Source organism: Thermothelomyces thermophilus, chromosome 7 (genome assembly GCF_000226095.1).
Source record: "Thermothelomyces thermophilus ATCC 42464 chromosome 7, complete sequence".
Lineage (NCBI taxonomy): Eukaryota > Fungi > Ascomycota > Sordariomycetes > Sordariales > Chaetomiaceae > Thermothelomyces > Thermothelomyces thermophilus.
Genome location: NC_016478.1, coordinates 1,418,670 through 1,444,707, shown reverse-complemented (window position 1 = coordinate 1,444,707; position 26,038 = coordinate 1,418,670). Strand labels below are relative to the sequence as shown.

Sequence of the window (26,038 nt, the reverse complement as noted above, 5' to 3'; positions counted from 1 at the left end):
CAGCACCGGCGGTGCGCCAATGGCTTGAAGGAAGGTTCGGCTGGTTGAATGGAAAGGCAACGGTCATGGGATCATGACTGTATTATCGGGGTTGTGCAGTTGGTGATGCTGCTTTGTTCGCACTTGGTACAATGCACTTGACGGTCGCTCAAAAAGATGTTTCTCATTTTCTTTCTTGCCGGGCCGGGCTCCGGTCCCGGCAGGCAAGCGGCCCCGGTCCCGTCTGTGAGGGTCACACAGCATGCCAGGGTCTTGGTTCCGCTTGCTTCAAGCAATGGCTTGCGGCGGCGCTTGGGCCACTTTCACCAACTGGTTTTACGCTAATCCGTATTCCGTACAGTATCCGTATCAGTACTCTGTAGTACGGATTACAGTACCCTTTTAGTGTACGGATTACACAGTTACGGATACTCAGGACCGAGTCGATATCCGCGTTCCACCGTAAACTCATCCCGAGTCTGAAGGCCTCGCTGAGGGATCTTGATGGGCAGGAGCCGCCTCCTGGCATGGAATGAGCACGATACCCCCCGTTCTGCACCGCAGCGCGCGGGCAATTACCCCCCATGAGTTCCTGGACGCACTGCAGGCCACATGCGTCCCGCGCTTCCCCCAAGTGCGGTCGCGCACTCACCGCCCGATTGGTATGTTCATTCTTCATTCTTCATTCTTCATTCCCTATGCGGAAACCTACTTGTTTTGCTGTTGTTATCTTTATTATATATTTTTCTAAGAAGTTTTTATGTTTTACTTATGTCTTTATGTTTAAACCATCTTCACTATTATTTCTAATTTTATTTTATTGTTTTGGCAGACTTGACGCTGACGGTGTGCATCACAGCTCTCGCCATCAGCGGCGGTGTTGACTCGATGGCTTTAGCCTATCTCAGCTCCAAGATTAGGCATACAGACGAGTGGTTCAGGGTTGCCGACCACCCCGTCAGCAGCCCGTTTGGAATCATTGTCAACCACGACTTGCGCGAGGGCAGCGGCGCCGAGGCCGAAAATGTTGCTGCCGCTCTCAGGAAGCTCGGCATCAAATCGCACGTCCTGAAGATCATGTGGAAAGAAGTGATCCCGGAAGGCGTCAACCCCAACGACTTGCCCAACGTCGAGACGCTGGCCCGCTATCTCCGCTACCGCCGGCTCGGTACCTTCTGCAAGAACGGCAAGATGACCACCCTGCTGACCGCGCACCATGAGGACGACCAGTACGAGACCGTCATGATGAGGCTGCTCTCCGGTCACGGCTTCCGCGGCCTTCAGGGAATGCGCCCGGCAACTGACATACCCGAGTGCTACGACCTCCACGGCGTCTATCAGAGCGGCTTCATCGATGACCAGCGCCACGACAACCCAATCTACAAGATGGTGCCCGGCGACCGGGAAAGGAAGGTGTTGAAGAAGGGCCTGAGGAATGAAGTCGATCCCGCCGTCATTGCCAAGGAGATCGAGGCCGGCCTGAAAGCCGACATCGCCACTGCGTACCTGGACGAATACGACGACATGTCCAGGGGGAGCAAGCGCGCCCCTCCCCCGGCCCCGCTGGAGTTTGAAAATGGCGGCGTTATGGTGTACCGGCCGCTGCTCGGATTCAGCAAAGACCGTCTCATCGCCACTTGCCTCGAGAACAACATCCCCTGGTTCGAGGACCACACCAACAGTGATCGGACACTCACCATGAGGAACGCGGTTCGCTACATGCACAAGAACCACAGGCTGCCCGCGGCGCTCCAGAAGCCCTCCATCCTCCGACTTGCGGAGCGCTGTCGGGCGAGAGTCGCTTCGGCCGAGGCGGAGGCAGGCCGTTTCCTCGACCGCCTGGTGATCCACGAGTTCTGGCCCAACACGGGCACCTTGGTCGCTACCCTCCCCCGTTTTCACTTCCCCAGCGTTCCCCGACTATCCTCGGCGTCTCCGCCCGCCCGAGAGCGACGGATCGCCCACTACCGCCACATCGCCGCCCTCCTCCTACGCCGACTGATCTCCATGGTGACCCCCGAGCGCGAGCTGAGCCAACCAAGCCAGCTCTCCCACCTGGTATCGATGCTCTTCCCCTCCCTCTCGTCATCCCCGCCCCCGGCCAAGCCGTACGTCATCTGCTCCGTCCTCTTCACCCCCTTACCCGGCGACGGCGGCGCCGACAACAACAACAACAACAATGACAACAACGCCGGGGGGAGGGAGAAGGAGAAGCAAAGACGACCCCGGCGCTGGCTCCTCGCCCGCGCACCACACCCTTCCAACACCCCGCGCCCCTCCGTGACGTTCCACGACCTCGCCTTCGGCAAGCGCCGCGGCAAGCCCGCCTCCGCCTGGAAGACGACCGGCTGGTCCGGCACCCGCCTCTTCGACGGCCGCTACTGGATCCGCCTGCTGCACCGCCTGCCCTGCCGACTCCGCGTCGCGCCCCTGGAGCCCGAGCACCTCAAGCCGTTCCGGGACGCCCTCGACTGCGGGGGGGAAAAGGAGAAGAAGAGGGAGCTCATGGCCATGCTCGCGCGGTACGCGCCGGGAAAGACCAGGTGGACGCTCCCCGCCATCTATGCCACAGTCGACGTAAGGAGGCTGCTGGCGACCGGGGAGTGGTGGCCTGAAGAATGCCGAGGCGGGGGCGGCGACAACGACGGGAATGCGGCCGCAGTGAGTGATGACGGCGGGGAAGAGGAGGGAGAGGCGGGGGCGGGGGAGGAGCAGGAGGAGGATATGGAGGAGAGAGAACTGGTGGAACGGATACGGTCGCACCAGCTGAGCGGCGTGCGCCTGAGCCAGTGGGAGTGGGAGCGCGAGCTGAAGAGCCGGGAGCAGCAGCACCTGCTGGCCCTGCCGACGCTGGGGATCGGGCTGCCCGGGTTGGAGGACTGGTTGCGGTGGGACGTCAGATATAGGAAGGTCGATCACGACCTGCTGAGGCTGAGCAAGCTCGGCGGGCGGAGGATCGGGAGACGGGAGATGAGGCATCGCCTCAGGTGTCTCTATCGGTGGGTGAGGCTGGGGAGGGCCAAAGAGGCTCCGAGACGGAGGAGGATGGCTGAATGAGTTCCCATCCTCCCCACTCAGGCAACTGAAGGGAAGTACGGTTCAAAGGGGGGCGTGATTGTTTGCTGCAAATACTGCACCGTTTACGGGGGGGATCTCCCGAGTTACGACCGCACCGTTCATTCTCTCGTCGTGATCGTGACAGCCCAAGACTAGATTAAACAAAAAGCTCATTGATCCTTGAGCCTGCAATCCCTCTCCAGGTCCGCCCACCTCCCGTTCCGCATTGGATCGAGCTGCTTCAGCTTGCCGAGCCACGCTGCAAGATCCGCCCGCTCAGTCTCATCCGGCTGTCGCTCCTCGAGCTGGCACAGATACAGCGTATACTCGAACAGCCCCTCGTAGCTCAGCTTGACATCCTCGTAATCCTCCAGCAGGTCCTTGATCTCGTCAATCTCCCGCCTCAGATATGCCACACGGTCTTCGCGGGTGAAGCCGCGCGTCATGGAGGGGTGCTTCTCCGGCTCGACGATGTTGAGGATCAAGAATTGGTGATAGTACCATAGCGACTGGTCCTCGGGCCCCACGTTGAGGGCGTTGCGGATCTGGGATAATTCTTCACTCGGGTTGTTAGTCATCCGCCTATCCGTAGTTGCGTCACTGGAAAAAAAAAAAAAAAAAAAAAAAAAAAAAAAAAAAAAAAGAGAGAGAGAGAGAGAGAGAGAGAGAGAGAGAGGCGCTGGGTTATATGGGGTGCATGTGGGGGAGAATAGTACCTTTATCCAGGAACGCGCGCCTTGCCGCCTCATCCGCGCCTCTCTCGTCCAGCAAGCGCGGGATCAGCTTGCTCCGGCTGTGCCACGCCGAGAAGTTGGAGAGGTCCGTGTTGAAGATCATCTTGTCCGTATAAGCGAACTCGGCCTCGACCATGCTGCTCCCCTCCAGGGTGGCGCTCTCGAGCTGCTGGACCACGTGCCGGCGGTAGCCCCAGGCGTGGAAGTTGCGCCGGTCCTTGCCCAGCATCTTGGACGCGAGGCCCAGCTCTTCCTCCCATATTCTACGGGCCAGGGCCGGGCGCAGCCGCGCGATGGCCTGCTGGAGGATCCACAGCCGGTAGCTCCAGATCCAGTAGCATTTTGGGGACTCGAGCAGGAGCGGGATGGTGAATGTGAGCTCGGACTTGATGATGGAGAGGTCCTGTGCTTCGGCTGCGGAGGGTTCTTCATTCTGAGCGGGATTCGATGCCGTCGCGGTGGTCGCTGCCGGGTCAGCTGTTGTACCACTCCTCCCAGCTGTCGGGGAGCCGGGGGCGGGATGGGTCGCGGCCGAGGAAGACGACGAGGAGCTGGTGGAAGAGGGTGCTGTAGTGGCGGAAGGAGAAGTACTCGAGGACGCCCTCGAGCATGATGACCCAGCCGATGGTCTTGAGAATGAGCCAGAGATTAGGCAGCGCCTGCGGGCGTTCCATATCGTGTAGTACTCCGGATTGAGGCGCAAGAGCTTGGACGTGAGTTGGAAGACTTCGGGGGTGTACTCGGCCCGGCCGATGTGCGCGCGCACTTGATCCTCGAGCTCGCGGTATTTGGCGATGCGTTCAAGGTCGCGCTGCCTCTGCTCCTCGGTGCGCACACGCGACGTGCGGGCTATGCCGTGTTGCGATCCGCCTTGCTGGAAGCGCCCTTGCTATCAGTCAACTTTCCGGCCAGACGTTGGGGGGAAGAGGTGCGAGAAGGGGCTCTATTTACGTCGGCCATAATTATAACGGGAGAATAGGGCTTGGCAAGTTTCGTCGCGATTTCGCCGGGCGCGATGGTAGTAGGAGGAGGGGAGTCGGTTGGATTGATGATGAAGCTGCCAGTTCGTCAGCAGTAGTGGGATGAATGCGGGATTATCGATAACACCCCTGACCCTGATTTGAAGTGCTGCTGGATGTGTGTTCGAGGCGCTCCCTCTACACTTACAAGTCGACCCGCCGACCAATATCAATGCCCGCGGGGAGATCCAGGCTCGAAACTCGCCCGCTGCCTGATTCTCATATCATAATCGAACCTTCTGAAAATGGCACATCCAATCTCTAGCCTCGGCGGACTGGGTGGGCCCAGGTCCAGTCGGTCAACAATCTACATCCTCTCCCGTGTCGAACCTTCCCTGATTGCTCACGGCTTTCACTTAATTACGCTTCAACCTTGATGTGACCTTCCTCAGGCTCTGTGCTCTTTCAATACTTCTCGAACTTATGAAACTGCCCCGTTAATTCTTGGTCTTTCTCTCGCATCTCCCCCTACAAGTCCGAATGAATTATCCATATACCCGTCGCAATAACCGTCTTCGAGAGCCGTGTTATTCGCTGGGCCTGTTCAAACGAGTTCTATACACTCCACTACGGCGCTCAAGACGGTTCATTCGCCTCTGTTTGCCATGGTGAATGTCCGAGAACCTCGCTCATCGGCCCTTCTCTGACCGTGGAAGGCTACTTTGGGCCTCATCTCTTCGACTGTATTGTCTCTCCCCTGCTTCAGACACCTCGTCCAGTCCGCCCACTCATCCATACCGCGGAAAGGCTTCAGTGTCTTGTCTCTGGTTGCCCAGAAGCCGCGTCGCCTGGTCTATCATACAAAGGATAATGCTGCCGAGTGTTTCTTTCCGACCACGATCTCATCGTGAGCGTCTCGCCCGCAGTTCGCTAGACCCGCCTAGCCCCTTAGATTCGGGCTACGGCTCCGCTTCTCCGGGACCATGGACCCCGGAACAACCTGACAAGGAAAATGAACAGCCGTTGGCGGACGTTCAAAGTCTCTATGACGGCAACCAGTCCGACTCGGATGACGCCTTCTTCAACAGTGACCAAGAAAATATCTTGACAGATGTGGAATCTGATTTCGTTGACTCAATCTCAGGGTTGCGCACGGCGGGCAGCCTCCATAAGAGGCCAGCCACTCTAGCACAGCGGACCCCACGCTCTCGCCCAGCCTTGCCGGCTTCGTTCTATTCACCATCAAACGCGAGGGCCCAGCAGCGGGGGTTTAAGACGGCGTCACTGCGTCACCTCGACCGTTATATTCCTGCAAGACACCAGGGAAGAGATGCAGCTGAGATGTTTAGGACGAGCAAGCCACCGTACGAGCTGACTGCAAACGAAAGACTTGTCCGGCATAGCGGAGCTACAGAAGATCCGTTTGTCTACCGCCGACGGATTGTGACACCCATGAGTGCGGAGATTCGCTCATGGTCCCGTGCCGGAACGGCTGCTAGCCGGAATGAAGGTTAGCCAAGTCCCGGAGACACAATTCAACCTGCGTGCATTGAAGGCTGACTGGCTCAGTGGGTAATGTTCTTGGTCCACTCGATCAAAATAGCATCGATGGAAGCGACACTCGGGTCGATGCCAGCACCGCCTGGACCATCGGCCTTGGAGGAACCGCAGTTAACAACGGCCGAGGCCAACTAGTCAGGAGTGGGACCAATGCCCGCCTCTTTCGGGCCACTTTCCCAACCGCGAGACCAAGAACCGAGGAAGAGACGGAAAAGTACAAGGCGCGGCTTGCGGCAGCACTTGGGCTAGACCGGGCGCAGCGTGTTCTCGATGTCAATCTCACGACTTATCACCTCCACACGAGCAACAAGCCTGGGTTTGTTGCGACGCAATGGAGTGGTACGGAATGGGTCAATGACGGGCCCTTGCCCAAACCGCAAAAGCCGCTCGGAAACCGGACATTACCCACAGCCCCGTTCAAGTGAGTCTCGCTCACCCCTAGGTGTCAGTCCCGGCGATGTTGATGACGGAAAGGGTTCTCGACGCACCAAACCTGCGCGACGACTTTTACTGCTCAATCCTGGCATATTCCCCAACATCCCAGACGCTGGCGGTCGGGTTGGGTAACCTCCTCTACGGCTGGTCGGAAACTCGAGGGGTGCAGCTCCTAAACGCCGACACCAACCCCGACAGCTACCTGACCAGCTTGTCGTTCTCGTCCGCTGAAGGCTGCAAGGCGATCCTTGCCTTCGGAAGGTCGGACAAGACACTAGGTCTGTTGTCGTTGTATGATGACCCGGATCCTACCACCTCTCGTTCAGCCCCGAGGCCGCGGTTTGAAGTGGTGCAACCGTCGGCGGTGGCCTGTCTGAGCTGGAAGCCTGTCTGCACCATCAGGCCCTCCAGAAGCCATGCTAGCCCCGGCATACCCGCGAAGAACGAAGACTTGCTAGTCGGGGATGAAATCGGGATGATATATTATTACGCAGTCGAATGGCCGGAGCGATGGGAGGTGGAACGCAATAACTGGCCGGGGGATATGACGCTGCTGGCACGCATCGCTGCTCACACACAGCAGATATGTGGACTAGCATGGTCCAAGAATGGCGATGTATTTGGCACCGGTGGGAACGACAACATATGCTATCTTTTCGATGCTCTCGGGGCCCTTGGAAACCATCCCGCAAACCGTGATCGCAGCAAGGAGGACCAAACCGGACACTCGACAGGGGCGCATGCCCATACGTTGAGTGAGATATCGGACGCTGAAACTGAGATTCAGCTGCTGCGAACCGCCCCCTACCACCCTGCCAAACACCTGGGACCGGGGAACGCGAGGCACCGATGGGTCCACGGCGCCGCGGTCAAGGCCATTGCATTCTGTCCCTGGCAGGACAGCTTGGTGGCTACGGGGGGAGGGTCAAATGACAAGTGCATCCATTTCTTCCACACCGGTTCCGGAGCCGCCCTAGCCTCCATTTCGGTCTCTGCCCAAGTGACCAGCCTCATCTGGTCCACGACCCGACGCGAAATCGCAGCGACGTTCGGCTACGCCCATCCGGATCACCCAGTCCGCATTGCTGTCTTCTCTTGGCCCGAATGCCGCCAGATCGCCGCCATACCCTGGGCCGGCGAGCACCGCGCGCTCTATGCCATTCCGTACCCCTGCGGGCCCGACGACAGGGCATCGGCGGGGTTGGAGGGGGCGAGAAGTTGGAGAACGGCAGCGCGACGGCACAGCCGCAGTCGCACCGCGAAGGAGGGCTGCATTATTGTTGCATCCAGCGATAGGAGCGTCAAGTTCCACGAGGTCTGGGCGGCGGATAAGAGGGGAACCGCCAGTGTGGCAGGCGTGCTCGGTGGAAGCCCGATTTTGGAGTTCCTAGAAGGAATTGATCGGGAGGGGATGGTGATTCGGTAAGGTTGGCCTGAAACCGACGTCACTGATCACCAGGGAGGATTGCTCGAGGAGACAAGCCACTTGCTCAAGCTTGCATATTCGGAGCTGCTGGAGAGAGGAGAAGAGGAAAAGGCCAGGGACCGAGCTGAGGTGCAATGAAGTAGGCAAACACCCTTGGTATGTACAGCGTTGCTTGGCCTGGGCTGAGGAGGTGTCGGGTGGATGAACAGTAAGGGATCCAAAGTTGATGCACCTACATATATAAATTGACTGCATACCTTAGCTCACTGACCCCAAATGTGGCCTTGGTCTTTGTGCGTGAGCAACAACACCGTGCTTCCACTCCTCGTCTTCTGACACTCATGTTGGGATGAACAAGAGGCGTCGGAAACGGAGCAAAAAAATACGATTAGAACAAGGGTGGGGTTGGTGAAAAAAAGCAAAAGGAAATGCCCAGTAACAGGATTGAACTGTTGACCTTCGCATACCATATACAGGTGGGAACCGGTATTAGTACGACGCTCTAACCAGCTGAGCTAACCGGGCTTGCTGGGATTGTTGAGCTAGGCTGTTCCAGCGGTAACTTATGAAGAGCGCTCTATTCCCATGCCGTGATAATCACAAAGTGGAATTCGCGTCGCCCGCAGAAAGAAGCCCACGGTTCTCTTCATACCGGAGTGCATAGAAACGGTGGAAATCAGTTCGCATACCGAGGGGGAATAAGACACGGCCAGCAAGCCAACAGTTAACTACCGAAACGCCAAACCCTCCATGATGAAAACGCCTTAGAATGTGAGAATCACAGCCCTGCCATTGTCAAACATCCAACCCTCCCGCCATTATTATCCCTGTGTAGGTTCGGCTCTTATGCATTGAGCAATGAATAGCAGCTCTTGGAAAAGGTCGGGCAGCCGGGCGGCTCCTGGGCTCGGAGCCAGGCGGACCGTCCCGTCCCGTCCTGCCGGCCGCGAAATTCCCCTCATTTGAGAATGATAATCAACAAGACCAAGACGATGATGAGGACGACGATGGCGGTGAGCTGCCTGCCCTCGCCGCTCTCGGCGGCGTTCCTAGCGATGCGGCCGACCTGGCGGCGGGCGCGGCCGAGGGCGCCGGCCTGGCGCTCGGCGGCGCGCTCGCTCTCGTCCAGCAGCAGGACCTGGTCCTCGAGCTCGTCGCCGATCTGCATCGACAGCTGGCGCTGCCGCGCGATGGAGGCGCTCAGCGTCTCCAGCTGCGCGTCCTGCTCCGACAGGATCTGCTGGTGGTACGCGTGGATCTGCGCGTTGGACAGCCCCTGCGCCGCGATGTGCGCCGCGTACCCGGCCGTGTCGTCGTCGTCGTCGTCTGGCTCGTCGCGGTAGGGGAAGAGCGGGTTGTTGGCGGTGCCGATGCCCGGGCGGGTGGTGGTTTGGGACTCGAGGTCCGTCGCGGGGGAGGAGAAGCGGACCGCCTTCTTGGCGGGAGCGGGGTGGTTGTTGTAGGTGGTGGTGATGGTGGTGGTGGCGCCTGCTTGCGGCGGTGGTGGTGACGATGATGATTCAGGAATAGCTGATGCTGAAGCTAGTGCTGGTGGGTGTTCGGCGTGGGCCGATTGGGCGTGGGCAAAGTCGGCTGCTAGCGAGGGGTCGTTGGGGTGGGTTAGGGTGGCGGAGGATGTGGCGGAAGCGTTGCCGCTGAACTGGGAGGAGAGATCGTCGTATTGCTTGCGCAGCGAAGAGAGGGTATCTCGGAGGGAGGACGCTTTGCTAAGAACAGACTGTCAGGTGGATGGGAAAGTTGAATAATTTCGATGCTGCAGGGAAGGGCGTCGTACGATTCATCGCCTGCTTCTTCAAGTCGCCATTGCTCTTTCTCGAGCGATTCCAAGCCCTCCCTGAAGTGGTCGAGCGAGCGAGAGATGTGCCCGTCTTGCGAGTCCCGCCGGAGATTGAGCGCCTTTGCGCGCTTCTGCTCGAGGAGCGACAGTTTGATGTGGTCGGCGAGCAGGAGGAGCGCGTTGGGGTTCGACATGGTGCCGGTCGCGCGAGGGTCGAACCGGAGCTATAAAGAGAGGGTCGGTCAAACGATCGCAAAAGGCGTTGCTCTCTGCAAGGGAAGAGGAGGGAAGGAAGGGGGGGGGGGTTGTGGCTTGGAAACGGCAGGACGGGTGGTTTCGGTTGGCCGAAGCAAGATGGTGCAGTGCGCCTTGGTTTCCCGGCAGATGCCACATTACGTCGTGTATGTACTCCGTACTGTACTGTATGTACGGATTACACATACGGGGCCGGGGTGCCTTCATCAGCGCAGCGGAAGCCTCACTCCGCAGCAGGCCAAGGCAATTCGCAACTGCTTCTTGGCAAGTCTGTCTGGACTGTGCACTCGCTCCACTCATCCTCCCAACCCTCCAATCCAAACCAACGATCTCAACAGGACTACAAAATAAACGCTCATCACCCAGCCGCGGCCGCGCTTTCTTGTAGCGGTTTCAACATCCATCATTTCATCAGAATATCAATCATACATAGTAAACGGGGGGTGGTACAAGGTGGATTTCGAGATGGCAGAGTCCCCGGGGGCGATGGGCGATGCCATCGGAACCGAGGCCCCTGCGGTGGTCGGGGGCCTCACACCGGAACAAGAAGAAGACATGGCCGCTCTGCCCGGGCAACACTCACTAGAGGAACGGCAACGATATGGCCACTCTCATGGGCAACAACAGGGTGATGGGCTACTTTCCCGCCAACCTGAGCAGGCCGACCAGCCGCTCCTTGACGGGCGGCAAAAGCCCAATCCCTCCTCCACGTCCGACCCCGCCACCACCTCCTCGGTCGCCTCCCCCGGCGCCCCGTCACCCCTGCCATCCTCCTTCCCTAAGAAGCGGCGCGGTCGTCCCCCCGGGCGTCCCAACACCACGGTGCGCGATGCCGACTACGAGGATAACCCGCTGGTGCAGGCGTGGAACTCCTCCAAGACGGACCGGGCCGTGCCCGTCATCTCCATCAGGATCCGGGACGCCCTGACGGAGCAGTCCCTCGTGCACGAGACGCAGCGCAACATCTTCCGCATGCCCAGCCGCGAGACCATCCTCTTCGTCCAGGGCTGGATCACGGCCAAGCACATCGCCTCGCAGCGCCCGAGCTACGTCAACGGCCTGCTGATCCACTCGCGCGGCCAGGACGCCGCCGTCTCGTGCGTCCAGTGCGCCGAGAAGCGCGCCAAGGGCGCCCTGGGCCCCTTCCTGACCTGCCGCGTCCTGCCGGGGAGCTACCACAACAGCTGTTCGAACTGCAAGTGGTTCGACAACACCTCCGCCTGCTCGCTCTACACCGGGCCCAAGCCAAACAGGAAACGCAAGGCCAAGGAGCAGCTCGCGCCCCCGCCGGCGCCGACCGCAGCCGGTGTTGGTCCCCCCCCCAAGACCGAGAAGCTCGGTGGCGAGGACCCCGGCGTGCTCACTACTGCCGATGAAGGCCAGGAGGACCCTCCGCTGGACCCACGGTTGCGTGACGAGCCAGTAGTATCACCGCTACAGGAACCACCGGCGGCGGTGCCGCCACCACCACTGCCGCCGCAGCAGAAGCTCCAACCCGAGGCGGACATGGCGCCAGTATCCCTCGACAACGGCACCGGGGAAGACGGCCAGGCGCCGACGGCACATTCCTCCTCTTCTTCCTCCTCCTCTACCTCCTCCACCACAGGCGGCGGCGATCCGTCCGCGCACCCGGATCTCCACCACGGTTCCGAGTCGGCCGAGGACGGCGACGCCGAGTAGGTCCAACCCGGCAGCGGCAGCCGTTCTCTCTTTAATGCGTGGCATCGGGTGTGAGAGTATGATGTACTGACGGGTGTTTTAACAGCTACGACGACGCTCAACTGGCCGCACATCTGCTGCCCGAACTCCAGCGTCCCGATTCCTAGTGGGGAGCAACGTGATTAACCAAGGAAGGTTCCCAGGAGGGAGCAGCCCGGAACTGTTGTCCCTACACTCGCCCCTCAGAGAGGGTTCATCTTCTTGCTTAAGCCGCCTGGCGGACATATCTTGCCAATCCCGGAACGTGAGTTCATCCTGCCCGTGACAATTGGCCTTTTTTGGATTGTTGTCGGTTTATTTACCTTAATTACGCTAAACTCTGTCACCGCTATCAAGATGATGGTACGCGATGGCTTTCAAACTGTAGCCTTTCTTTCCTTCGTGTTTGATGTGAGCTCATTGAATAGGCGGCTGAGCGTCGAGGGATGGCGGCAATGGGTGTGTGATAATTAACTACCGATCATATTTTAGCCTACTGGTGTATAATGGATTCGGGACATGGATGGCATGAAACCGAAAAGGGGGGCGTTGTTCGAAGTGGTAATTATCTTTTTCTTTTCCGCCGAGAGATATACGCTCGACTGTTTGAAGCATTCGACCTGCACAGGAAACATTCTGGTGGCCGACTATCTCATTCAGGCTAGCCACGCTGAAACCAGTCTTGGAGTATCCTATTTGATATTAATAAGATCCTAATCTGTCGTCCAGGTTGCCTGTTGATGTCGTAAACATCGCATTATTATTAGCAAGGTCATTCCTTAGCGTATCGCCTTCTACAAAACGTGACGACGTGAACACTACTTTGCTATCCGATGAAGCGGCTAGCAAGCTGAGCCGTGTCTTTCACTGGTTCCGTGCGTTCCGTTGGGTGCTCAAGGTCGACAACCATCGTCCTCCTCCAGACGATGAAGTTGACCTGGGTGTCAACGGCCCACGTGCCTTCGAAGACCACATGTCGGTCACCGACCGTGACAGCTGGGTTAATTCGGCCCACACAAATTTCAGAAGTGTAGGTATGCTCAGGTCCCTCGATAGCGTCGCCGGTTGACAAGTCGACCTCAACCAGCGAGTCCCACCTGTATGCTCGAATGGCGCAGTCGGATCTGTCAACGAAAAGGAGGATGGCACTATCTGTTGGGTGCGGAACCCATTGTCCCCTACACCAAACCGGTCTTGAAGTGCAGACCTTGCGCCCAGTCTTCGAGCTCCATACACCACCAGTCGCTGCAGATGAGTTACGGACCCCTATATCTCCCGTGACATATGAGATAAAGCTGAGTTCATCGGAAGGGTGGAACAGTGCGCGTTAGGGTGCAGCTTGCACGCGGGGCACGCGGTAAACCAATCACCGAGTACCCCGCTATACATCCTCCTGCTTGGGGTTTGTCTTACCAGGCCAATTCTGCCGCTCTTGCCGATTTTCCTCCACGAGCACAGTTCAAACGATGCGATTTCCCCTTCGTTGTCCAGGTTGACTCTTTCTCTACTGCTATATCAGCTGATTACACCCTGAGCGCACCATCGATATCTGCTACTTCTCGCCCGAAAGATTGAATATATTCATCGTTCAACATGACCGACCACAACCAAGTATGTCCCTAGGCTCGAGTCACGTCCGACCTTCACAGGGAAGCGGTGGTCTTTGCCAATCTGTTCCAAATTTCATCACCCCTAAGGCCTATCAGGAACTTTACTCGCTAATATGCCTGTTCGTATTCTGCTAGCTTTTTGTAGCGGAATACCTTTCGTGATGGCAACAATTGCCAGGTCTTAACGCGAGCAGGCATGTCGAAACATGTAATTAGCGGATTGGCGAACACCACTGCTTTCGCTGCCGAGTACGTTGCCTGAATTTCCACGCTGACAACGTATAACAGCCGGCCTCAAACGACTCGGCCCCAGGCTACGATTTGAGAACCTGCTCTCACCGCCACGAGATCCTCGCGGCCGCGGTTGAAACTGACCAAGGCGGCCCAGTTCCTGTTACGCTATTCCACTGGTATCCTCCAACGGTCTGCGCAAAGATGACAACTTTCATGTCGCCAGAAGTTCTATCCGCGATTAGAGGCTTCAAATCCTTGGGTACTTTCTTTTTGGCAAACGACCTTGACCTCTCAAAAATGCTCTCTGATTACCTAGCGGCAACCGCGACGCCCCCCAATCCAGAACCCGCACCCGAATTACTTACGGATCTGATAGGGCAGCTTGCCATGCCCAGTCGAGGAGACTTTGTACGATTCTTCTCCTTTCCTGTATTCAGCAACAGCCCAACACAGGTCTTCCTAGATGGCCTCCTCCCTGTGTGGAAGTGGGTTAAGCAAGATAGTATCTATCGCAGGGGTGGGTTTTGGGAGGCGAAACTAGACAAAGCTATAGAAGATGGAGAATGGACCGGCGGGAAACAACTGGACTTGTTGGTACGAGGAGTGATGGAACAAACATTGCAGAAAATAACAGCCGGGGGCTGTAAGTACACGAGTTTTAATCGTATACCGGAGGACTAATTAAGCCTGGTGTGGATTTCAGGTCATTAGTCAGCTACCGGTCCCCTCGTCTTCCCCAGTGTCCTCGTCCGCGTTCTCCCGTTCTAGTTCTAATGCGAGCCTGTACTCTTTCAGCCTTCCGAGGCTCATGAGCCAGGTGATTATCCTCGCTGCGTCTTGGCGGTTTCCAGCGCCTCAAATAGGGCGTGCCTATCCCTTAGCTGAGGTCTAGGTTTACCACTCGTGAATTCCCTGTCCTGGCATCTAAGCACTAGGTAGACCACCGTCTCTAGGGCCTCCCTATAGCGGTAGAGCGGCGTAGGCACCTTAGGGACCTGTCTTACGAAGAGGAAACCTCTTATACCAATCGCCCCCATGCGAGCCTGTGTTAGCAGAGAGCTTTTTGCCTTGGTTAGTCCCTCGTGGGTTTGTAGTGGCTGTGCTGGAGGATCAAGGGTGTAAAGGTCGGCAACCTCTCTATAGCGGCGTGGGCGTAGTCTGTCTGTGCGCTCTGTCTCTACATATGGAAATGGAGGTTGGAGGTATGGCTGCCTAGAGTGCTCGGACCAATAGGCCCACGTAACAAATCCAGATTCACGTTCTCGCCCTCCTTACATCAACGACAGCTTTTGGTCTTCGTTGTTCAAAGGGTACGGTTTTTTGTCCTTATAGCTACCAGTTCTCGACCCTCCTGAGCAGACACGGAACTTTTATGGGCAAAAAAAGGAGCTGCATGCTAAAGAGTGGGCGACCCCGGAATCGAACCGGGGTTTCTTCGGGTTCGCATATGACACGAAAGCCACAACGAAGCGTCCTGACCACTAGACTAGTCACCCTTTGGCGGGGGCTGCACTCGAAAACTTGAACTTATGTATTCTCTTTTTGCCAGCCATGAAAAGGTCATTCTCTCCGCTTTTCCTCCAGCTCTCTCACGCTCTTCCTGCCTTTTCAAACACCTGCTCACATACGAACGTTTTTGAAGACGAGGCATTTGGGATATTTACGATACTCCACCGTTGCGCTCCATTACTTTCTTAGCGGTTGAAGCAGCCCTCTTACTGATTGCCCTGGTAATTAATTCTCAACCAACTACCAATTAATTAACATTCTTGCCCCATCCCTCCGCTCCAGAGTCCCTACCTAATTACCTAATTAAGTAATACCTAGGTAATTAATAACACCGTTCGCTCTGCTGGCAGCTCGGTTCCAACCAAGCTCCTTCACGCATCCCTTTGCCCATAATTAATTAATACCACACCCAGACCCACCCTTCCATCTCGTCTCTCCCCGTAGGCAGAGGCTCCCTTCCCACGAACAAACTCGGCTCACCGACTCCGCCCTCTCCTCCCTTCTCCTCTCCCAAGACAACCCTCCCCTTGTCCCTCCCGAGCGCCCGCCCGAGCGCGACGACCAGGACGACGATCATGCGCTCGCCAAACGAGTTCTTGCCGGCTTCTGCCGCTGTCGACGACGACGACGACGACGACCCGGCGGCGGGACACCGGTGCGGCGGGCGCGAGAAGGGCGCGTAGGCGCGGCGCTGCAGGTCGGTCAGGGCGCCGTCGTCGAAGCGCGCGGGACGGAAGGCCAGCGCGCCGCCGCCGCCGCCGGCGCCCCCTCCCCAGATGGAAGGGTGTCGGTGCAGCGCCGAGATGTCGGCTGCCCGGGCGGGGCCCCGGCGGTTCGTGCTCCCTTCCGGGTTCGCGAGGCACGAAGGGGCCGCGCGGTAGAGGTGTTTGTTGGAGGGGTAAAGTCGCAGGCCCTCCTGTGTTGTTTGGAAGGGGTGAAGGGGGAGCGGAGGTGGAATGGTTAGTTTCCCGTTTACGCTGGGGGGAGAAATAGGGGCCGCGGGTGGGGGGGGGGGGGGGGGGTAGTAGTACCTTGGCTAGCTTGAGAGCTTCCTTCTCCTTGGCGGGGTGGCCCAAGCAGGCCGGGACGTCGGCTGTTCTTTGCACGGCGTCAGGGTATGCGTCCGGCTGGTGGTGGTATGCTGTGACAAATGTGAGGAGGACCACGCGCCAGAGGGTTTCGTACTGCGGCATGAGCAGGCTGAGGACCTCGGGGGCCGACAGCACGACCGACTCGGTATTCGCGAACGGGGACATGACGTTTAGCGATTCGATGGTTGAGTAGAGAAGCGACGATGGAGCGACGCCGACGGGGTCACGCTTGGAGCGTAGCCACTGCTCGTTGATCTCCCTGGTGATGGTGACGAGATGAGCACGAGGGATGCTCGCCGGCTCGATGCCAAAATTGTCGAAGAGCACCACCGCGAGGACCATGCAGCGTACGGACTCGGCGAGATGGAGGCCGTATCTCCCTTCCTTGACGGCAGCTCTGACCTCGGCACCAAGAAAGTCCTCGGCGGTTCTATACAGTTGCTCCCAGCTGCGATCCCCTCGTTTCAGCAGCCAGGAGGCTCTCTTGAGGAAGGCCCTGTGGTCAGAGGGGGACGTTGTTGTCAGGGAATTGTCGATGCCGAATGCCGCCCTCAGCCGGCGGTTCTCGGTTGCCCGCAGACGCAAACGCTCTTCCAGCCTTATGTTTCCGGCATAGCGGAAGTCTGCCACACGCAGTTGTTCGTGGACCCATTCATCGAGTCGCCAGGCTCGCCATTTCTGGAAGAGGAGTGGGATAATGAATAAGCATAGGGGGCCTGCAAGTATCAACATGGCACCCAGGGAGATTATCGGCATGTTAGCGAATTGGGGGTTTAATTAGGTCAGGTAAGATAACCAAGGCAGTTGTGAGTTGTGTCGACTTCACTTAGACTTAAGAATGAGTGTGCTAAAATCGATGGCCTCGCATGAGAGAAGAAGGAGTCAATGCTGAACACCTAGATCCGCCGTCCCTTGGTCGCCTTTATTATTTATAATATGTCTTCCTTTGTCTCAAGGTTCCTCGTTTGCTTTCTGACTCGTGAGGGGTGACGGTCACTCACTCGGCCTCCTGCAGACGCGTAGGCCTCAAAAAGGCTGCTCAACGACGTGTCCGAGCTCGCTGGTGCGCGTTGTTGCACAAGGCAGCCAGACCGGCCTATCGCTCCTTACCCAAGCAGGTCCACCCCTACTGCTGGATTGACATTCCATATGCTTCTGCACCTGGGCACGCCCAATGATGAATCATGCACATCTTCTCCTACTTAACCCTCCCTATCTCGCCATTCGCTCCTGAGAGCGAGCGCCAATGTGAGTGGCTTGGGCAACAAGGGCTCAGTGTGGCAGAGTGCGATTGTACATATATTTGCAGCGCCCAGGCTGAAAATTTGCATGTTACCCAATCACCCAAGGACAAATCGACACGGCCGTTATCATGCACCTCACATGTGGCCACTGGCAGCATTTCTCAGAACCAGATTTTCGCAGCTGGGGCCCTGATGGAAGATGGTTCCAATAGATGGAAGAAAGTTAGTAAGTTCAAAATAGTTCAAAAGTGCGATGTCTCCTTCCTACGTTTGCTGGCCCTGTGGCTCTATATAAATAGAGGGTAGAACAAAGAACCCTCCGTTTGCCAGTCCGTTTGCCAGGATCCACAGGGCTTATCTAACCGTACATGACAAACGCGTCCGCAGACAAACGAACTGTATCAGGCCCATTCCATATCAGTTGGTTCCGAATAGTGCCGGAAGACGAGCCGGACGCATCGTGCTCGTGGAACTGGGGGACACTGTACCGCACCGAGACGAGGATCCAGCAGGCATCCTTTACGTCTGGATTGGTTCCCAACCGACGTTTATTATTATCGTCGGATCATCGTCGCCACCTCGTCAACCAAGACGACTATTTCTGGACCATTCTCTTGCTGACACCCTTACATATGGAGAACGCGGGACTTGTGAACATACATACGTCGTCCGGTACAATGGTCCTGCGCTATATATTGATCGGGCTGCGAGATGCTGTCAGTTCATTTGGGGGTGGGGGAGGTGAGCGGAGCTCGCTGTTCAAATGACCATTATTCTCGCCGACGTCGACGACACCATTTTCGACGCCGACAAGCACGACAAACTCCTGTTCGATGATAACGCGTTCTCAAGGTCTCGGCGTTAGTCTTGGGCAATCGACATCCTCGAGAAATTTCGAGAGAACATCCGGGACGCTATCATACAGTGGAAGCATTGGTGGACTGCTTGGGAGCCAATCCTCCGGGACCATGAGGACGCACGAGCTGAACGAATCGGGCACCGCCAGGAGAGCCACGTAGAGGGGTTTCCCTTCTCCAGACCGCTCCAAACTATGGATGAGGTCAAGCCAATCAATAAGCTCCGGGATGAGATCGGTACCGAAATCGACAGGCTTGAGCTCTTGGACTCGCAGTTCGCCGACATGCTCGCCAAGACGTAGAAGCTCAGGAATGGTGTAAGTGGCATACTTATCCTGATACGATCCCGACCGGCCGTTTGCTGGGCCGGCACAGGCACTTAGGCCAGGAATAACACGGTGTAACTAAAAAATCAAACAGCTCTTTAACGCCATCAGCGTCATTGAGAGTCGCGCCGCTACCGACCCGAGCATGCTGGAGCCTGGTATTTTCAACGGCATGACCAGCCGTCAAGGTAGAGGTCCCTAAGGAGTACAACTGAGTAAGCAGAGACACACCAACTCAAGCCCGCATGGCTTAGTGGTAGAGCGTGTCACTAGTAATGACAAGGTCACTAGTTCGATTCTGGTTGTGGGCAAATTGGTTTGCTTTTTTCTTTTCTGCCTTTTTCCTCCTCGCCCATTGCCCCGTCCCACGACCCACCTGTAAACCCACCCCCCCTTTCAATTCACAGAGCCTCACCCCCCAAGTAACAGTTACTTGCCGGTTTGTACCCGGCTAATCTACTAACCAGTGAGACTCAATCCGTTCCAAAATCACGAGCCGATCAACAAGAGAAGTGAAGTGCCCATGATGAACACCCGACCAGGCGCCGATCCCGTGCCGCAGGCGGTGGTGTCCGGATTCGTCCCGGCCCCGGGGCCGATCGCCGACGCCGTCCTGCGCGCCGTCTACGTCTCCGACCAGGACATGTACCCGGTCGCGCTGCCCTACGCCCGGCTGCGCGCCTGGCCCGACGCCTGCGGGGACCTGAGCATCTGCTTCCGCTCTTCTTCCTCCTCCTCCTCCTCCTCCTCCTCCTCCTCCTCTACCCCCCCTTTACCACCCCCGTCACCAGGGCGAGGAGCAGGCAGCGCCGCCCCGGGCGGCCGCGACGGTGAGAGTGACGGTGACGGTCAGAGTGGCGGGCACGGTCGCCGCACTTCGGAGGAGGAGGAGAAGGAGGAGGGCGGTGTGGCGGCAGCGGAGGAAGAGGAGGAGGCGGTGGCGGTGGCGGGCGTGGTCATTGTGCTTCCCCTGCGGAGGCGGTTCTGGGAGGATCTGCTGCAGGGGCGACTGAAGGAGTGGGAGATCGAGCCGCGGGACATGTTTGCGTTCCCTGTAGCAACAACAGCGGCAGCGGCGGCAGCAGCGAGAAGCGCAAGTCCAGGGGACCGAACTAGCGTGGGGGAGCAGCAAGGCGCAGAGGAGGTCGGGCTGCACGTCTATCATATCGAGCGATTCGATAGCACCGTGTCTAGCGGGCAGGGGACCAAGCGGTTCTCGGAGTTTGCTCTGGCCGAGGTGATGAGGAGGGCGCGGGCCAGGCCGGAGTGGAAGGTTGTGGGCATGTCAGGTATGAATTTTAGGCTGCGCTGGCGCTGGCGCTGGCGCTGGCGCTGGCGCTCCCGTTTCGTTGGCGGGCGGACTCGGGGAGGGAACTTGGAACCGAGGGCGGTACGTATGCTAACCAGTGTGGACGGCAGCACTTACTGCGACTCCCGCAGGGAAGAGGACGTTTGAACGCCTGGGCTTCTCCTCAACCGGTTACCGAGAGCTGTTTGTCGCCAAGAGTCACGAGCAGGTTACCGGCGAGGCCATCGACAAGCGGCCGCTGGAGATAGTTTACGTTTATCCGGGAGAGGTGGCAGAGCCAGACGGGGTGTTCGAAGAGGGTGTCATAACGACAGTGTCCGAGATGACGGTGAGATATTATAATATCTTGATTGATCTCGGCAGAGCGGAATGATACTCGGCTCCGGGAAACCGAGGAAAAAAGGCCGTGCTCCGACTAATCAGACTACCGAAGGAGTCAGCTTCCGAGATTAGAGGGCCATTGACTACGCCGCGCAGATAAATCGTTGGACCTCCGGCTGCTCAATTACTACCTCAAGTGGTTGTTAGCCACAGGTATTATTATCTCTCGCTTCAGTAGCAGCCTTCAACCACGACAACCCCAATGAGATCGGGGAAAAAAAACAAACTTGAAATGAAATGGTGAAAGAGGGAAATGGCCCTAGAAGGGGATGAGCCACAACAGGCAAAAGTAAGGTCCTACCCGGAATCGAACCGGGGTTGCCGGAATATCCTACACGAGGTCAGAATCCGGAGTGATAACCGCTACACTATAGAACCTTGCTGGTTGTCAGGTGCGGTTCCGGAAAAATTAATGATGAGTTTTGCAGAAGAAAATCATGTGATCACCACACTAGTGTATCCGTAGAGCAGAGATCCAACGGGGTCTGGCGAGCCAATGAAATTACTACGATGAGGATGCTAGAACCATGGCTTGAATGAGCTCTCTTGCAATGGACAAACCAGGTCCACAGGGAAAAGCATAAGCAAAAAATGATACGATATGATCTAAGATATAAACGTGTGTTCGGTTGAATCCCGGCAGCCTTCCGAGTCAACTCAATTCGGTAACTCGAGCACCAGATGCTCCATGCCGGACCGCAACTTTGTGTCTGGCCAGGCCTAGTTTATATCGTTTGGTGTGCATTGCAGAGAATTTATAAGCGTCCTGTGCTGTTTGGACTCTGGCTTTTACATCCTGGAATTGCGCCCAGACACCATTCCTGTGGTTTCCTAGGTCTGCCATCTGGTGACGGAAACAGCACCGGACGTTTCACCGGCATCTGTCTTGTTGGCGGTATCCGCCTTCTTGGTGCCATCGTCCTTACCGATCGCACCCATCTTGTTGACGATGCCCGCCGGCCTGCCGTTACCCAAGAATCCGTTCTCGGCCATTCAGTCTGCAGTACACCACGGCCGGTGCTGAAACGCGTCGATCTCCAGCTGCTTCGCGATCCCGCGCTTGTTCCGGACTCTCTGCTGGGTCTCTGGAGAGCTGTCGTCGTACAAGGGCCCGACAATCCTGTGGTACGCTTGTCGAGCCGGGCCCATCTCCAGCACGCGCCGCAGTTTGTCTGCCTTGATGAACTCATCGTTGGGCGGGATTCCGCGCGCTAGGTGCACCAGTGGGGTAGGTCGCCAGTCTCTGTCCGAGAGCCACGCTGGCCTCGCGTCTTGGGTTTCGTAGGCGGGAACAATGCTGACAGACTCCCAGTCAAGGACGCCGGTTAGCTTGAACGTGGCTGGGTCGAGGAGCAGATTGTGTTCCGAAAGATCGTCATGCCAGAGGACTCCACGGTCTTCTGGCCCGTTCTCAGGCGGGACGAGACGCGGCACTAGAGCCTTCAGCTGATCAAAGAGCTCGTAGACACGATCCTTGTGGCGCGCCAGTTCTCGATCGTTTTCGCAGTACCAGGCCTCTCCCTCGACGGGAGAGAGGTGTCGGAGTCGCCTCCCGAGGAGCTCTACGCGCGTATCGACCAGTTCCCGGGTCGTCAGAAATGGGCCCCGCGACCCGGGATAGTAAACCCGCTTGTCGAAAAAGAAGTCCTGTGCGACGATGCGGCCAATGACAAACTGTCCACCGGGCCCAATATCTCTGTCAACCGCATCCGCGAGATCGTCGCCCTTGACCGGCAAGGAGACGTTGCGGGGTAGCACCTTATCAGCGACGTCGGCCAAGTAGAGATTCCCGAACTTGCTGAAGCGCAGCGCAACCAGCTGTTTGACGTGGACTGCCAACTCGGCGAACACCGCAATTCGGGCGTCTTCTGCCATCGCGCTCCACAGCTTGCGAAGGGGCTCGCCGGGCATCATCTCCATCAGAATCCACTCGTACCCCAACTCATTGTCGTCGCTTGAGGAGAAGGCAACCACTCGTGGAATGGGCATCGTCGTGTGCCGTCGCACGTACTCCATTGTGGCGATCTCGCTTTCGGTCTTGAAAAACGGCTCGACCGGGATCGAGACCCGAAAGAGGTATGCTTTATCCCAGCTCGGGTTGGTGAGGCTGTAAAGGCGGTTGAAGGTGCCGTTTGAAAAGTATTGAATGTCGGCGTTGGCGAAGTCCGGGAATTGTCGAGAAAGGATCCGGCGGATGCTGCTGATCCATTCGTTGTGGTCGTTCCCGTCAGGCCAATATCGCTCGAGATAACCGTCGTGCTGATGGCTTCTCCAGTACCGGTGAAGGTCCTCCGGGGGCGGCTTGTTAGAGTGGTGTGTCTCGGATACGCGAATGGGGAGGTCGGCGTCGATGGATTGCGAACCCATCTTTGCGGCGATGAGTTCCTGCCAGCGACTGATCAACTTGTGTGGAAGAAATGCTAATGACAGAAACGAGCCGTGGTGGGTTAGGAGTCGGAAAGGGGAAACTGCCAGAGTCTCTGAACGTCACTGCCACAGATATTCAGCAAGTTGCTGGAAGGTGCTAGGGGGCCTTCTAGCGTTTCCCACTGGCGCTGGCAGGTCTTATATAGAATTTTACGAAGCTCCCTCGAACTTCACCGTGTCACGGAAAACCTGGCGCATGGCTTGGAGGTTTCACAATTTGCGGCGTTTGCGGAGGTGGTTCAATGATAATTATCGCAACCGTCTGGAGCCAGCGAAACACAAGTGTAATCGCGGATCATGACATGAAACGTTAGTGAGATCACCTTACCAGCGGGCGTGCCATAGCAACTCTGCTCTCTTGCTGTTACGTTTGCCGCCTCTCTGGCAATGGTGTCGTCGCACATGACTGAGTTGGCCACAAACTCTCGATTGACGACTTGCAAAAAAGCACAAGCGCAGCGATACCGGAGCCACGCGCAATACGGACGAGGGGGAGTGTTTTAAGTGAGAACGTAAGATAGGTCCAGGCTTCCCTAACCGCCTGCTTAATTATCCCATCCATTGATACGCGATATGTGCACACAAAATGACCGCTACCTTAAACAGCTGCGTACGTGGCATAATTAGTGTTTTCCACTTCTGACAAACAAAGGTTGGATAGTTAATTATATTATACTAAAAAGAAAAGAATAGAAAAGAAAGACAAAAAAACAAAAGAAGCGCAATGAAGGATTCCTTCAAAGCTCAAGGGGTTTCTGAGCTAGCGTATGTATGACCGATACGCTGGCAAGAAGACCCTTGATGACAGCGAAACTTCCTGAACATTGGGTCCGGGGCTCATATTAACCACAAGCAAAGTCCTTCACGGGAAGTTGTATTAAGGGTGTGTGGCATCGGGATTGGCAGGCCAAAACTCTCCGAATGCTTTCCCACAAGGCCAAGTCACGGCTGAAAGAGCTGAGCTGTGTCACGGAGGCGACTTGATACAGAAGAATGAAGAAAAGAGTTGAGTGTCTATTCTCTATTATCTCATCATATTAAACCTTCAAAATTTAGTCAGGATGGAAAGGAAAGAAAGGAAAACTATGATGAAACATAAATTAAGTATGTGACATCTCCAACAGGACTCCGGAGTCTAATTAATAGTTATTATCTTAGGCCCTGCCGAAAAGGCCCTGAGGAGTGGTAAGCTTGGCAGCGAAGGCCACGACAGCACCGGCCAGACAAGCGACGCCGGCGAAGATTGCCGCCTGCAGGAAACCTCCATACTTGTCAATCATGACTCCGCACACGGGGGGCCCCACGAGCGACGCAGTGCTGGCCACCGCCATGCCCATGCCCATGTAGGTGCCGAGGTTGCGGGGGTCGCTGGTGCAGACGGAGATGGCAGAGCTCGCGCCCGAGATGATGGTGCCGGACGCGAAGCCGACGGCGAGGGAGTAGACGACCAGGCCTGCCGTGCTGACGGTGCTGTTCAGGCAGAGGACGACGACGCCGGTGAGCAGGGACCCGGTCGCGAAGACGTTGAGCTTGCCGAACTTGTCGGCAATGATGCCGGGGATGATGCGCCCGAACGTGGACGCGGCGTTGGCGATGGCCAGGAGGTACGAGGCGAGGGTGGCCTCGAGGCCCCTGGTGATGGCGTAGCTCGGGATGTAGAAGAAGGGCATGAACATGCCGAGGAAGGCGCACCACGCGGCCGCGATGACCATGAGGAAGCGGAGCTCGGTGAAGGCCGAGGGGATGAACAAGTTGGTTTTGCGGGGCGGGAACCGGGTCGTGATCGCGAAGGAGGCGAACAGGAGCAGGGGCGTGATGACGAAGGCCATGACGCGTACCGACCAGCCGAAGCCGAGCGTGGTGCCGTTCAGCATCTTGGACAGGGCGATGGGGAAGATGACGCCGCCGACGGAGCTGCCCGAGACGACGAGGCCGAGGGCGGCGGCCCGCTTCTTGTCGAAGAACTGCGACACGGAGGCGAAGGCGGGCACCTGGAGCATGCTCATGGATAAGCCGGCCAGCACGCCCTGGGCCAGCATGAACTGCCAGTACTCCTTGCAGATGCTCGTCATCATGAGCGCGAAGACGTAGAGCACGGCGGCGGGGCGGATGACCCAGGGGCCGAAGCGGTCGAAGAGCGGGCCGGTGAGGGCGCCGCCGGCAAACTGGATGAAGGCCGTGAGGGAGCCGATCCACGAGATGGCGTCCGGCGAGTGGTCGCGCAGCTGGTGGCTCATGTAGTAGGCCTGGAAGACGCCGAACGAGTTCATGAAGCCCAGGCAGGAGAAGAAGATGCAGGTGGCGCCGGCAACGACGAGCCAGGCGCGGGCCCCCCCGTCGGGCGCCGGCGGGAAGCCAGCCACGCCGGCGGGACCGGGGAGGGCACCGGGAGCGGATTCGAGATTCGCCTTGGTCGACTCTGTATCAGTTGTCGTGTCGTTCTGGTTGGATATCCTCTTTTCGTCATGGTTCTGGAGCCCTGGGCCCGCCTGGTTGCTGTCGGACGCGACAGCCATGATGTCCCTTTTGATTGTAGATTATCAGAAGTGGTTGGTTGAGAGGGAACCTTGCTGGTTTGATGTGCGTCTTCAACAACTAATTATCGATCGGATCGTGTCGGTGGGCGAAGCACGAGGAACCCAGCCGTTATTTGCGAAACTAGATGAATCTAGAATTAACAGCAGCAGCACAATGAACGCCGGCTCTGACCGATTTGGTTGAACAGCTCAAATTTCAAGCTTGGAGCCAAGCCGTCAGTATATGACAGAGTGGTTTCTTAATTAGCTGCCGCCCCGGTGGTTTGAATCGATCGCTGGGTCACGGAACGAGAGCTTGGAGGTCCCGGAAAGTTGCGCGGCAGTTTTATGGTTGACGCGGTTCATCCTGGCGTCGGACCAGGCCGTCGGCTCCGAGTCTGAGCGTACCCGAGCCGCTTCCAGTCACCATTTTTATTCCTCGTCAGCCGTACGTTCGTTCCTCGGGGTCGTAGTCCGTGGCCAGATGGACTGCTTCATGGAGTCGGAGATGGTATTCGGACTCGGCATTTTCAGGCGCGTGGCCCAATAAACAGAGGGGATTGTGTGGGGCCCCTTCACAACAAGCTCTGCTGTAATCCGTAATCCGTACAGATGTACGGATTATGTATGTGC

At 57.3% G+C, this 26,038-nt stretch overlaps 11 protein-coding genes and 4 non-coding genes across 15 annotated transcripts; 6 read left to right on the top strand and 9 right to left on the bottom strand.

Moving 5' to 3' along the window:
• Window positions 1–411: 411 nt before the first annotated feature.
• On the top strand, window positions 412–3,121 carry MYCTH_2311789 (uncharacterized protein; the record flags this gene model as incomplete). The annotated part of the gene is made up of 2 exons (XM_003666736.1): window positions 412–641; window positions 839–3,121. A coding segment is annotated over exon 2 (2,165 nt), but the record flags the coding sequence as incomplete, so codon positions are not given.
• MYCTH_2311786 (uncharacterized protein) lies at window positions 3,122–4,851 on the bottom strand. The gene is made up of 3 exons (XM_003666735.1): window positions 4,722–4,851; window positions 3,753–4,644; window positions 3,122–3,592 (listed from the first exon to the last, which is right to left on the bottom strand). The coding sequence occupies exons 1-3, from the start codon at window positions 4,728–4,730 to the stop codon at window positions 3,207–3,209; spliced, it is 1,287 nt and encodes a 428-aa protein (XP_003666783.1). The 5' UTR covers window positions 4,731–4,851; the 3' UTR covers window positions 3,122–3,206.
• Window positions 4,852–7,095: 2,244 nt separating this feature from the next.
• On the top strand, window positions 7,096–8,437 carry MYCTH_2311785 (uncharacterized protein). The gene has a single exon (XM_003666734.1). It carries the CDS (start codon window positions 7,269–7,271, stop codon window positions 8,148–8,150), a length of 882 nt encoding a protein of 293 aa, XP_003666782.1. The 5' UTR covers window positions 7,096–7,268; the 3' UTR covers window positions 8,151–8,437.
• Window positions 8,438–8,579: 142 nt separating this feature from the next.
• Window positions 8,580–8,675, bottom strand: MYCTH_t184. Its single transcript has one exon. It is a non-coding gene; the product is annotated as a tRNA-Ile (tRNA).
• A 73-nt stretch (window positions 8,676–8,748) lies between these two features.
• On the bottom strand, window positions 8,749–10,253 carry MYCTH_2316519 (uncharacterized protein). The gene is made up of 2 exons (XM_003666733.1): window positions 9,946–10,253; window positions 8,749–9,877 (listed from the first exon to the last, which is right to left on the bottom strand). Exons 1-2 carry the CDS (start codon window positions 10,140–10,142, stop codon window positions 9,109–9,111), a joined length of 966 nt encoding a protein of 321 aa, XP_003666781.1. The 5' UTR covers window positions 10,143–10,253; the 3' UTR covers window positions 8,749–9,108.
• A 260-nt stretch (window positions 10,254–10,513) lies between these two features.
• Window positions 10,514–11,930, top strand: MYCTH_2311782 (uncharacterized protein). Its single transcript, XM_003666732.1, has one exon. It carries the CDS (start codon window positions 10,669–10,671, stop codon window positions 11,881–11,883), a length of 1,215 nt encoding a protein of 404 aa, XP_003666780.1. The 5' UTR covers window positions 10,514–10,668; the 3' UTR covers window positions 11,884–11,930.
• A 1,899-nt stretch (window positions 11,931–13,829) lies between these two features.
• Window positions 13,830–14,426, top strand: MYCTH_2071531 (uncharacterized protein; the record flags this gene model as incomplete). The annotated part of the gene is made up of 1 exon (XM_003666731.1): window positions 13,830–14,426. A coding segment is annotated over one exon (597 nt), but the record flags the coding sequence as incomplete, so codon positions are not given.
• A 723-nt stretch (window positions 14,427–15,149) lies between these two features.
• On the bottom strand, window positions 15,150–15,241 carry MYCTH_t183. The gene has a single exon. It is a non-coding gene; the product is annotated as a tRNA-His (tRNA).
• Window positions 15,242–15,651: 410 nt separating this feature from the next.
• Window positions 15,652–17,077, bottom strand: MYCTH_2070700 (uncharacterized protein; the record flags this gene model as incomplete). The annotated part of the gene is made up of 3 exons (XM_003666730.1): window positions 15,652–15,705; window positions 15,739–16,170; window positions 16,286–17,077. The coding sequence occupies 3 exons, from the start codon at window positions 17,075–17,077 to the stop codon at window positions 15,652–15,654; spliced, it is 1,278 nt and encodes a 425-aa protein (XP_003666778.1).
• Window positions 17,078–19,011: 1,934 nt separating this feature from the next.
• Window positions 19,012–19,083, top strand: MYCTH_t192. Its single transcript has one exon. It is a non-coding gene; the product is annotated as a tRNA-Thr (tRNA).
• Window positions 19,059–20,676, top strand: MYCTH_2311778 (uncharacterized protein). Its single transcript, XM_003666729.1, has 2 exons — window positions 19,059–20,061; window positions 20,192–20,676. Exons 1-2 carry the CDS (start codon window positions 19,296–19,298, stop codon window positions 20,452–20,454), a joined length of 1,029 nt encoding a protein of 342 aa, XP_003666777.1. The 5' UTR covers window positions 19,059–19,295; the 3' UTR covers window positions 20,455–20,676.
• A 78-nt stretch (window positions 20,677–20,754) lies between these two features.
• On the bottom strand, window positions 20,755–20,840 carry MYCTH_t182. Its single transcript has one exon. It is a non-coding gene; the product is annotated as a tRNA-Gln (tRNA).
• Window positions 20,841–21,455: 615 nt separating this feature from the next.
• On the bottom strand, window positions 21,456–22,829 carry MYCTH_2121324 (uncharacterized protein; the record flags this gene model as incomplete). Its single annotated transcript, XM_003666728.1, has 1 exon — window positions 21,456–22,829. The coding sequence occupies one exon, from the start codon at window positions 22,827–22,829 to the stop codon at window positions 21,456–21,458; it is 1,374 nt and encodes a 457-aa protein (XP_003666776.1).
• A 1,214-nt stretch (window positions 22,830–24,043) lies between these two features.
• MYCTH_2072063 (uncharacterized protein) lies at window positions 24,044–25,405 on the bottom strand (the record flags this gene model as incomplete). Its single annotated transcript, XM_003666727.1, has 1 exon — window positions 24,044–25,405. One exon carries the CDS (start codon window positions 25,403–25,405, stop codon window positions 24,044–24,046), a length of 1,362 nt encoding a protein of 453 aa, XP_003666775.1.
• Window positions 25,406–25,669: 264 nt separating this feature from the next.
• Window positions 25,670–25,933, bottom strand: MYCTH_2130701 (uncharacterized protein; the record flags this gene model as incomplete). The annotated part of the gene is made up of 2 exons (XM_003666726.1): window positions 25,670–25,803; window positions 25,858–25,933. The coding sequence occupies 2 exons, from the start codon at window positions 25,931–25,933 to the stop codon at window positions 25,670–25,672; spliced, it is 210 nt and encodes a 69-aa protein (XP_003666774.1).
• Window positions 25,934–26,038: the final 105 nt, after the last annotated feature.